This window comes from Dreissena polymorpha, chromosome 4 (genome assembly GCF_020536995.1).
Source record: "Dreissena polymorpha isolate Duluth1 chromosome 4, UMN_Dpol_1.0, whole genome shotgun sequence".
Lineage (NCBI taxonomy): Eukaryota > Metazoa > Mollusca > Bivalvia > Myida > Dreissenidae > Dreissena > Dreissena polymorpha.
The window spans coordinates 47755774-47768442 of NC_068358.1; the positions used below are offsets into that span (position 1 = coordinate 47755774).

Here is a 12669-nt window from a genome sequence, read left to right on the forward strand (position 1 = left end):
AGATTGCTCGTTGATTTTTCATTGATAACATTCTCATAGCAGAGTTGTCGTTCGTGTTGATAAAGGTAAATATTAATAGAACAGCATATCCTGGGGAAACAGATTCAATAAGTGTATCAGAACGTTAATTTCAAATTAGTAATTTTACATCCATTTTATTTTTATGGACCAATGAAATAACTATATATATTCTCTATTTTATTTGATATTTGTTCTCGATTTAGTAAATAAATCGCGAATAAAAACATGTAAAATTAACTTTTTACGTGATCACAAAACTAAAGAATGCGAACGATTTCGAACCTGCAAATTGTAAACGCTGCACTGCTATGATATATATAGATAAAACAACATTTCTTTGCGTGATTGTCCGTCCCGCTAGCGCAGTGGTAAGGACGTTCGTTCTTTCACCTTTACGACACCTGTTCGATTCCCGCTCCCGGCGCAATGTTAATTAAAAAGTATTTCAGTACAAAACAAACAGCTGGAAATTGCAGCTATCATTCAAAATTCGTCCCAACTGTCGTCAATCTAATCTTATTAGGTAGGAGTGCTGGACGCACTCCGGGTCCCAACATTATGCAGCCTCAGCGCGGAGATAACTCATTACCTTGGAAAAACACAAATACACACACTGGGTGCAGCCTAGGCGCGTATAGACTCAAACAAGGCAACAAACTCAAGTGCAGGCACAATCATTTAAAATTTACATATTGAATACGATATTTTAACAGAAATTACACAACCACCTAAGTGTACATACCATGTTTGATATTTCGTTCGATTGTTAGATTTCAGCATATACATGTATAAGGTCATTTCGCTATTAGATAACTTATCCATATGTTCGTGGGCGAACTCGGATAGTCAAGTGCTCATACGATTGAGCTCACATGGTCCGGTTGTCTCAGATAACAGATTTTATCTATTTTTAGACACACTTTGAACTGCGGTTCAAACCAAAGACCTATCAATATACATATGTATATTGATAGGTCTTTGTTCAAACTCTTGAACTCGGGTTTAAGGATTTAATGTGCAAACGGCACTTTGAACCCGGGTTCAAAGTATCTTAACTATATAGTTAACTGTTAAACCGTGGTTTAAGGAATTAATGTGCATTTCGCTTGCCATAGGGAATCGATAGGGTCGTAGAAACGCGTACCTGTCAAGGAAAGGGTTAAAGTAAGAGAACTGCATACGCCAGTGACTGAGTATAGAGTTAAATTGTGACAAAGTGGAGTAATAGGCTTCAACAGCTGTCTAGTAAAAATTTCTAGATTTCAAACATGCCTGTACTCAGTATAGAGGATTACAAGAGAAATTTTGTACACGTCAACAAATATGGCAGATCTTCTTCAGATGGCTTGCCTAGACAAACCCTTGTTGTGTACAAATGCGAATGGGACATAGAGTGTGACAGACATTTCAACAAAGGCCAGATACCATGGTCAGTAATCAAGAATGAGGAAGATTGCCATGCGGAGACATATTTGTTGAATTCACTGAGGGAGAAACTGAAAACCTATCATTCATTCAGGTCAGTAAGGATTTTATTTAATTATTTTACATCTTCACAATCTTAAAGACAGTAACTGTACATTTGAAGTAATGTTATCGACATTTAAATACACTTTTCTGTGTTTCCTTTTTTGGTTCAGTAAGGTGATAACATACATTCAAGTATTAAGAGACTTCACCAAGTTTTTTTGATAGAAATGAAATTCTTTTTTTTAAATGTAAATATAAAAATTTTACTAAGTGGAAACAGATGATTTACTTAATAGGACAAATGACATAAGAGCAGTCACAGAACCAAATTGGAATAAAACAAGAAACCGTCGGGGACGGGTGATGCTCCCCAAAGGTTTTTTTCACAATATTGCAATATGACCTTATCGCGATGACGTCACAAAAGGGGCAGTCCCTTAGCGACGGTGAAAACAATGCCCTAGATACGGTCGATTTACTACGCTGATTGAGCACCTCTGCTGATATTTCGTCAATTGCATTCTTATTGGGAAGTCGATAGGTAATTAAATGGCCTGTAATTGGTGTTTAAAATGTCTTTTGACTATTATGAAGGGTTAGATTGCACTTCGAAAGCCCGATATAATAAGAAAATAAAACTAATTGGACTTAATGAATGTCCGCACAAATTGCAAGCTGGATGGTGGAAAAATGACCCGACCAAGTGGCCGATGATCGAGTACGGCGAAATTCATGATTAACTTTCTCACTGAGACACCGGGTAAATTCGTTTATTGTAATAATGGGAGTATCCTTGTAGATGTTGATGTAATGAGTATTGTCGTTCTTTTCAGGGTTCATTCATCTTCGAACATTATAATTATATTTCTACTATGTCAATTTATCATGCTAATGTGAAGCTGTAAAATACGTAGGGACATCTGGTACATGACTTACTGAAAGCCTTAGTTGTGTTCATTGTAATAAGTACGAGTGACAAATATTAAAATTAACACACATATATCTGTATAAATATTTGTTTTTCAAACATTTTTTACCCCCGTTGCTGTCAAACGTAATTTCTTTTTTATGATGTCGATCGTTTATTGTCGTAACATTAAATCTTAATACGGAATGACGTCTTTTTAATTAACTGATACACGCTAAATACATTACTTTTTTTTACGTAAATTTTATAATTATTAAATACTTTAATAAATTAATCGGGCTTGTATCTTTACGGTGTAAATTTCTAATTGGACATGATTTTATATTTGACCATATGTCACATATCTAATTTAAGCAACTGTTAAGTACATCGGCGTTAATTATTCATCCAAATGACTGCTTAATACTACCAGAAAGAGGAGACATGGTGGCATCTGTCGTGTTAAATGACACTGTCTGGACCACCCAGTGTGGTTTATGACACCTTCTTGTCAGTTAAGTTTGGACAATATTTGATGAAAACGAGATAATTGGATTATGCAAAACAAAGGGGCAATTAAACACCAGAATACAAAAGCTTACACGATTTTAAGACTGATGCAAACAATCAAATGAAAAATATTGCATTTAATTTAATTAAATGTTTATTTAAGGTGTCAACGTGTTTTATAAAGCAACTGTATATTCAATTATTTCGGCATTAAAAATTTGGCTTAAATGACTGCTCAGTATCATAAGAGATGACATAGAGGTATCATAAATTGTATTTAATGACCACATGTGGTTTATGCAGAGCCCCAAGTATAGGTCCCGAGCTGGCTTTATGACACCGTGTTTTCTTTGTCTGGACAGTATCCGATCATAACGAGATAATCGGTTTGTGATGAAGAAAGGGGCATTCAAATGCCTAACATGCGGAAACAAAGTGTTGAAATTGGTGTGAATTAAATAAAAACAATAACATTTATCATGAGAATTTATTTAATACGTAACAAGGTAATAAGGTAACAAATACAGAGGTTCAAATCAGCTATACTATATGATGCATATATTTAAAATTTATTGGTTGTTTGTTTTCATCCTTATTTGTGTTCGTTCATTAAATTAAATTTATTATGAAAGAATTTCTATTTCTGGGTATTTTTATTATAAAAAATAGTCGCGAAGATGTGCTTTAACTTAAGAAAATTGCGAGCAGTGTTAAATATTTCAATGCAAATAAAATGGCGACAGCGCTTTTGTTTTCACCGTCGTCAAGGGGCATGTAACTCTAACTGACGCAAGTGCCCGGATGTTGCGATAAGGTCAATATATTCAGATAAAAGGAAACGTCGTGAGGGCACAGTAGTTGGGGGGGGGGGGAAATAATTTTTTTTATAGAAAATTTCAAAGGCAATAACTCTGTAAAAAATCATCCGACCAGAGCCCGCTGATAATATGCACATCTCCTCTTGGTAGTGAAGCTTCCCATAAAGTTTCATTGAATTCAGGTCATTAGTTGCTGAGAAATAGCCCGCACAAAAATTGTGCACAGACGGACGGACACACGCACGGACAGACGAAGCGGCGAATAAATTTTGGGGGAGCATAAAAATTGTACTACTCTGATTGTGATAAAACTTGAATTTTGACACTTAAAAGTATCAGTGCCTGATATGTCACTGCATTTTTTTGTAAAGAAGAGATGTGTTTGTCATAAACACAATGCCCCCTAATGCGCCCATTTGAAACCATATATTTGACCTTTGACCTTGAAAGATGACCTTGACCTTTCACCACTCAAAATGTGAAGCTCCACGAGATACACATGCATGCCAAATATTAGGGCTGCAACGGTTACCCGAAATATCCGATGATATCGGATCCAGCTTCAGATTCGCGGGTACGGATCCACCCCTAAAAATTTCGGTTCCGGATCTTTATTTTCATAGTTGTATGTAACCTAGCGCTGTTTTCACAAGTTTTGTTTTTTATACAGACTTGTTCTGTTTAAAAGATAAATCATATGTGTAAAAGTCGATATTTATTGACGAGTGGCAGTCAAATAGCAGATCATTCGAGATCCTTAGGCTTTTATTGTCATGGGACATTTCGTAATGAGCCCCAAAAGCAAAACTAATTTGAAATCATGGAGGATCTACACATTACAAATGCAATAAGTAAGTTTTCAATCCTCATTGTCTTTCTGAGTTGTATAAAAAACAACGGTAGTGGATCCAGTGCAGCTAGAAGGTGATTCAGGTAAATTTTGCATAATTACGTGACCTGTCAAATTGTGTTCCTGCATAATGTATTGTCTTGAAAGCATATTTCGTCATATACAAGTTTAAATGCTATCTTGTGATGCAAGGAACCTCAGTGCCCAGTGAGAGAATCTTCTCCACAGCAGGAGACCCTGTCAGTGCTCATTAAGGGCTTGCCTGGACCCGGGCAATGTTGATATGTTAATTTTTGTGAAAACAAACATCAAACTTATGAACAGTGAAAAGTGTATTTTAACAAGCAAACTATTAAGTGAATAAGTGTTAAGGTTTCGTTTTATTTGGTCATCGCTACAATGTTAAATGAGAAATGTGTTATGTTTTTTGTTAATAAATGTTTAATGTTTTTTAGTCAAATTATACTTCTAAAACATTGATTACTTTAATTTAGACAGAAAATTCTAATTTTCTCTTATCTGAGGGATCCGGATCCGAAAAACTGCAAGAAACCATATTTGGATTCGGATTTTGATCCGAACAAATTTTTTGGATTCGTTGCAGCCCTACCAAATATCAAGTTGCTATCTTCAATATTGCAAAAGTTATGACCAAGGTTAAAGTTTAGTGACAGACACACAGACAGACAGGCCAAAAACAATACATCCCCGATCATTCGATCCGGGGGCATAAAAAAGTTATACAATCTTAGGTATAAATCATTATATTACGTGCAAAAGATCATGCAAATACAGAAAGTTTACTCTGTTACCTAACTGCTTTTTAAATTCTACATCATATACTTGGACATGAGACTAACCTAATTCTATGCAAAATGCATTATAAACCTGAGGATATATACAACATTTTGAATGTTCATAATGTAAACCTAACTGCTCTTTATTTAAATAATGAATTGTTTGTAAAAAATATATCTTTACTTGCAGTTTTGCAATGGTTTTCACATGTCATTATAATACTTAACATATATTAGGAAAACTGCAAACTATTTATTACTCATAAAACGTTGTTTTTTGCTCTCCTAAGGCTAGGCATTTTCCAAAATGTCAGTAACATTCAACAGACGCATTGTTTTAACCTTTTGCATGCTTGGAAATTTGTCGTCTGCTAAAATGTTGTCTGCTAAATTTCTAAAATTAGCATTTTCTTCGATTTTTTCAAAGAATAATATCAGAATAGCAAACAGTTTGGATCATGATGAGAGGCCACGTTCTGTGGCGTCTCATCTGGATCCAAACTGTTGTCACAGGCCTTCAAAATTTGGTTCCCGCACTGAAAGAGTTAAAATGACTCATTGTCTAACAACATTTGTTTATGGTTCATCAATAAATGGTCATTCTAATGCCACTCATTCAATTGATACAATATATTTAATTAAGGTTACCAAATCAAGACTTTATGAATCATTTATATTTGTCAAGCACATACTGTGTTGACGATTAGATGATTTATTGTTTCTTTCAATATTTTTTCTGTTGATTTCAAGTACATTAAGAGTGTTCTGCTATTTTGCAAACAATTTTACACGAAATTTACAATCTTAAAAAATTGCATTTTGTTTGTTATTTTCCGAGATTGTCTGTCATCTTTAAATAAGTAATATTTAATTATATTTAACAAACTAACCTATTTTTTTAAACATTTTTGAAAACCTCCCATTAAAGAACAAACACACATAAAAACTGATCAGTGCAAACTGGTTGCTTTTATGATAAGTGAAACATTATTATACTGCCCTCCTCTTTTTTTAAACTGAAACATAAATGTTCTTACTCAGATATGAAAACTTCCAAAATCAACAAGACGAATTGAAGAAGAATCTGCACGTGCACACAGAAAACGACAGATCTATAAAGCCTTTGGGCCACTTTTTTCTCAACATATATCTAAGTTATTCCCCCTGTGGGGATTGCGCAGATCAGCTGATAACCTTCGCCAATGAGTTCCATGATCAGTTAGATGTCCAGATCAACATTTCCTTCAGCACTTTTTACGAGCACACTAAGCCATCCAACTATGTCGGTCTGCTAAGACTTCGCAATCCCATCATCAGAGGTGAGGACAGAATTTGCATGTCCATACTCAATGGCGCAGACAGTTGGGAGAAGTTCTTTAAAGAAATGGAGGTGAAAGGAACTAAAACATTATCGAAGTGGAAGGAAATAGCGACAACAAGCCTGAGACATGAAAGAGAGAAAGACGACAACAGAATGTGAGACTTATTTGAGCCTCGCTCTGTGCAAAGGGGTTTAATTCATGTGCCTTGAGTGTTGTCCTAGATTAATGCATGTGCCTTGAGTGTTGTCCTAGATTAATGCATGTGCCTTGAGTGTTGTCCTAGATTAATGCATGTGCCTTAAGTGTTGTCCTAGATTAATGCATGTGCCTTAAGTGTTGTCCTAGATTAATGCAAGTGCTGTCCTAGATTAATGCATGTGCTTTAAGTGTTGTCCTAGATTAATGCATGTGCAGTTAGGCTCATAAGGGACAACACTTTCCACATAAACAGGAGTTTTTCTAAGAATACACTTTTTTAAAGCGAAAAATATCATAAAAGCAGAAAGTATTGTCCCTGTTGTCCTTGCAGTCTGCACAGGCTAATCTGGGACAACACTGTATGCACATGCATTCAACCCCTTTTTCTCAGAGCGAGACTGATTTATTAAATTATTTGTTCTTTAACTGTTTGCTCTAATTTTAAAACCATTGTATATCTATGATTAAAAAACCTGACCTTAAATATTTTTGCACGTAGCTTATATTTTATAATTCATTTAAGCATCTAGAATTTCTTACACTAGTTAAATTAAATACCTTTGACATCAAGCATGTCATTATATATTGCATGATATAGAATGTGAAGAAAGCAAAAGGGGCTTTACTTAATTGTATATAATTTTATATATGATAACAACCCAAACAACCCCACATGCACAACTTAATATCATAAGGAACATGCCTGTAAGTTTGAATGTTGTATAATGAACAAGTTTGTGTAATTCATAATAAAAAAGTTTGAAAATGGGTACATACAAGTTAAAGGGGCCTTTTCACGTTTTTGTAAATTGACAAAATAAAAAAATCTATCAGGTTCGCAAATTTTCGTTGTAGTTATGATATTTGTGAGGAGACAGTAATACTAAACATTTACCATGCTCTAAAATATCCATTTTATGCATCTTTTGACGATTTAAAAACCTGAAAATTAAAAAGCGTTGCAACGCGAAAAGATTGAATAATTTGGTGAGTTCTGTTGTTGTCGTTATATTTTGTGATACTACGAGGAATACTTATATAAAGTAAAAAATACATCAATGATTGTATCAGCGGGGATGGCCAAGTGGTGATAGCGCTAAACTTTTACTCCAGGGGTCAGTGGTTTGAGCCCAGTTGCGAGTTACTTTTTTTTTCTTTAATTTTATTATTGTTTTTTACTGGAGCTTTTTAGAACCAATGCTTACATTTATCAATATAAAGCATTTAATGACAAACTTCAATACATGCGAAAATCTGTGAAAAGGCCCCTTTAATAGAGTGACCATGTTGTTAAGTTAGTTAACTATCAAATATTATAAGTGAAGTGAACTATTTCTACATTTTTCATGGTGATTTACTTGGAACTTTAAATATGTTATCAAAAAGAAGTGCAGATGTGCCAAGACACAAGTTTTATATGAATTAATACCTTCTCCATTATTTATGTGACCTTGAACTTAGCTGCACAATAACCTTATCTTACTGCCATTTAAAATGGGTTTTGTGGAGCAATACATGTCCTCATTTCTTATCTCATTAACTTAAAACTTGACAAAAGTCATCATCATGAAGTATGGATGTGAAAGGAACAATTTTATTAGATTCTTGGGTTATATATATCACCCCATTGGTGCAACAAGGTATGATATTCTTTTCTAATTTCACATGGTACCTTTATGAAATAATGGGGCGATACGGAACTTAAAGCCATGGGCACAGATTTCTTCTCAAAATGCTTTTTTTTCTCTAGAGATTAAATTTAAACTTTCTAAATGTGATCAAGATAATATGTGTTTGTGCAAGACACTATTTACTCAGAGCAGTGACCCACTTATTCCCGAGTTATGTGCCTTTGATCTTAGCCAATCGCAATGTGACAAAACATTATGGGGTATTACTAAGTCATGTTTTTTTTTTTAATTCAAAATTCTAGTTTAAAATGTCATTTAAATTTTGTGAAAACTTATAAAAACTTGCCACAAGAAACAGCACAAAGCTTGAAAAATATATATACAATGTTAAAATAACAAGGGCTGTTTGTAAAACATGCATGTCCCCCATATGGGCTGTCAGTTGTAGTGGCAGCCATTGTGTGAATATGTTTTTTGTCACGGTGAACTTGACCTTTGACCTAGTGACCTGAAAATCAATAGGGGTCATCTGCCAGTCATGACCAATGTGCCTATGAAGTTTCATGATCCTAGGCGTAAGCATTCTTGAGTTATCATCCGGAAACCATTTTACTGTTTCGAGTCACTGTGACCTTGGCCTTTGACCTAGTGACCTGAAAATCGATAGGGGTCATCTGCCAGTCATGATCAATGTACCTATGAAGTTTCATGATCCTAGGCGTAAGCATTCTTGAGTTATCATCGGGAAACCATTTTACTGTTTCAGGTCACTGTGACCTTGACCTTTGACCTAGTGACCTAAAAATCAATAGGGGTCATCTGCCAGTCATGATCAATGTACCTATGAAAATTCATGATCCTAGGCCTAAGCATTCTTGAGTTATCATCCGGAAACCATTTTACTATTTCGAGTCACTGTGACCTTGACCTTTGACCTAGTGACCTGAAAATCAATAGGGGTCATCTGCCAGTCATGATCATGATCCTAGGCCTAAGCGTTCTTGAGTTATCATCCGGAAACTATTTGGTGGACGGACAGACAGACGGACTGACAGACTGACATTTGCAAAACAATATACCCCCTCTTCTTCGAAGGGGGGCATAATAAATGTAAAGTTTAGGATGTGATTTTTGATCCTGCCTTTTAAAACTGACATTATTACTAATATTATATGTTCATATTATTTTAACAACCCACAACTATGCTTATTAATGTTTCTTATTGTGTGTTTCCATTTTATAAGTTTCAGCATGCTTGATGGGCCAAAAGACGTGCCTCGGAAAAGGTGTTTAAAATTCTTCAGTGATTTCGACATTCACACACCATGTTACTGGAGTCACAAGTGTTTCAGGTGTGAAAATATCCATGAAATCCCACACTTGTGCGATAAGTGGAGCCATGATGGCCATGAAGCTTCCACCTAACTTCAAGGTACACCACTGAATTGTAATTAGCTTAAAGTTGGCACCTAACACCACACAACAGACCCCGCAGTGTTTTTTTTTTTCAAATACCAATAACTTTCCATTAGCGCTTCATGCTGAGGTGAGCCAAAAAATCATCTGAGGCAATGTTCAACACACCAGTTTTAATAGCCAAAGTACACACAGGATTGACAGAGAAAAAACCAAATGGTTCGAACTAAGCAAAAGTGTCCCAAACAAAGTCCACCATATTGTATGCAAGAAGCCGAATGATAAAAATTAATGTTCAAAATTCAATTTATTAGTTCTTATGCAAATGGAAAATGTTGGTGTTAATGGAATTATTTTATCCGGATTGACAACATTAATGTTTAAAATTGAAATTGTGATTAAATTGGAAAATTGCGCATATAAAAAGTGTAAATTATGTAATCAATGATCGAAACAGTAGGCATTTCTTCAACTATATTATGCATTAACAATTTTTTGTTGAGGTTTTGAATAGGAAATATGTATTTCACTAAATTTGAGAGCATGCAAGTTATTACATGAATTGTGTTATGTGATTTGTTGTAATGGTATTAATTTATGCTTAATCTTTGTTGAATATTTCCTGTGGTTACAGTAATTGATACAAAACAAGAGGGCCTGAAAAGCCCCAAAGTCACTCACCTGAGATACAAAGGAACTTACCTGTTCTGTGCAGCCTGATGTAATAAACGATGTCATTAGAAAAAATGTTCTGACCTACTTTTATGAAGAGTGAAAAATAAATGTAACTTTTAGAGTTTTAACAAGGTTTTACTATAGCCATATAAGGATAAATTCCCAGCCCCTTGGCGGCCACATTAGTTTAACAGACCAGAACCATTTTCGTACACATCCAAGATACCTTTTAAAAAAAATAATCTGACCAAGTTTCATGAAGATTGGAAATTAATGTGACTTAAAGAGTGTAAACAAGTTTTTACTTAAGCCATATAAGGAAAAATGCCACACCCCCTGATGGCAATGTTTTTAAACCAACCGGAACCAAGATATAATTGGAACAAAGTTTCATGAAGATCAGACAATGAATCATGTGGCCTCTAGAGTGTTAACAAGGTCTTACTATAGCCCTATATAGCCATATTAGAAAACAAGAGGGCCAAGATGGCCCTAAATCGCTCACCTGACTAACCTTGCTACATCAACTTAAATTCTATCAGACCCATATACACTGTAACTCCAATATAGTGCGGTCTGTTATAATGCTGTGTCCAATATAACGCAGGGGGTGCTTGGATCCCGTTTTTTCTCCAACCATCCATTTCTGATTCAAATATATGTTATGCAACTTCATGTATTTTCAGAAAATTCAAAGACAGCAGCGATCACAGCTTGATTGTTTTATCCGTCTGTGTAACTGATTTTAATAGATTAGAGGTTTAATGCCACTCGACAGCTAATTGGTGTTAATCTGTTGTGTAATGTCAATAAAGATGTGAAAACTCGCAAGTCAGTGTTTATTGCATGTTTTCCCTATCAGAGCGGTTCAGTGTGCTTATTTCAATAAGGTAAGTGCAAGCGGGATAATTATCAAATTAAAGTTATTCAAAACGATAAAAACATTTTTACTTTGATATGATTGCAGTTTCTATATTAAAGGAGCCGCTTTGAAATATACTGCGCTCAGTATAAAACAAGTTTTTCTGTCATTTCATTATCATTCTAGTATTTAGTCATTTAATTCAGTTCGTGTACGAGAAATTAATGAAAAAAATACAAACGATTTATTTACATGCTAACGCAGTGTAATTGTTAACAGAGATTTACTTTTGCCCGGTATCAGAAAGTCCTTGAAAATCACGTTTTTTGCATGACGGCGTATGACGCAATTTGTACATGTATCGTATTGCATTCAATCTAAATTTAAATTCGCTTGTCCAATGAAAGCTCTGCCCCATAATGCACTGTTCTCTTTACACTTCTGAAAAATGGTGCAGGCATATAGTTGTGTTTACGAAATTCGTAAACATATTTTTCGTCATAAATGTTGAAGATAATTATTTGTTTAAGTGATTTTGTAACTATATTGGATTATCGGATTAATGTGCACATTATAAAATCGGTATGTATAATGTTATCGATAAGATTCGGTTGATATGCATGTATTTTTGGATGACAACACAGCATGCCTACAGGACCTATATTATAGGCTATACTATACATGTTTTTATAGCCTCCTGCAATAAATGAGCTCAAAACTTATAACGCGGATCCGTTTATAACGCTGTTGGCGTGGCTTGGACCCCGTCATCCGCGTTATATTGGAGTTAAAGTGTACAATCCCAAGCCAGATTTAATTAATTAATACATTCTGACAAAATTTCATTAATACGTGATGAAAACTGTGACCTTAAGGTTTGTTTTTCAAGATTAACGAGAGATGTGTTTGTCAAAAACACAATGCCCCCTATTGCGCCGCTTTGAAGCCATATATTTGACCTTGACCTTTCACCACTCAAAATGTGCAGCTCCATGAGTTACTAGCAACCCCTGTTAAATTTTAAAATTTGTCATACATAAGTTTTATTAATTTTGCTAGATAGATATTTCAAAAAGCTTTCCAAAACAGTTTGAATTGTTAAAATATCCCCACCAGAAGAGAAGTTATGACAGTTTTTGTCATGGAAATTTTGTCGATTTATTGGAAAATATTGGTACTTATTACTACATAG

The 12669-nt window shown here is 34.7% G+C and overlaps 2 protein-coding genes across 4 annotated transcripts in view; one reads left to right on the forward strand and one right to left on the reverse strand.

Annotated features, from left to right (window-relative positions):
* The window catches only part of LOC127880124 (coiled-coil domain-containing protein 124-like), a 79183-nt gene that overhangs the window by 44527 nt on the left and 21987 nt on the right, over window positions 1-12669 (reverse strand). The window lies entirely within an intron of this gene.
* On the forward strand, window positions 932-11446 carry LOC127880122 (uncharacterized). 2 transcript variants are annotated; one of them, XM_052427357.1, is made up of 4 exons: window positions 932-1540; window positions 6415-6849; window positions 9769-9956; window positions 11302-11446. In XM_052427357.1, exons 1-3 carry the CDS (start codon window positions 1290-1292, stop codon window positions 9947-9949), a joined length of 867 nt encoding a protein of 288 aa, XP_052283317.1. In that variant the 5' UTR covers window positions 932-1289; the 3' UTR covers window positions 9950-9956; window positions 11302-11446. The 2 variants fall into 2 exon arrangements, with proteins under 2 accessions (XP_052283317.1, XP_052283316.1); XM_052427356.1 differs by having other exon boundaries at window positions 9769-11446.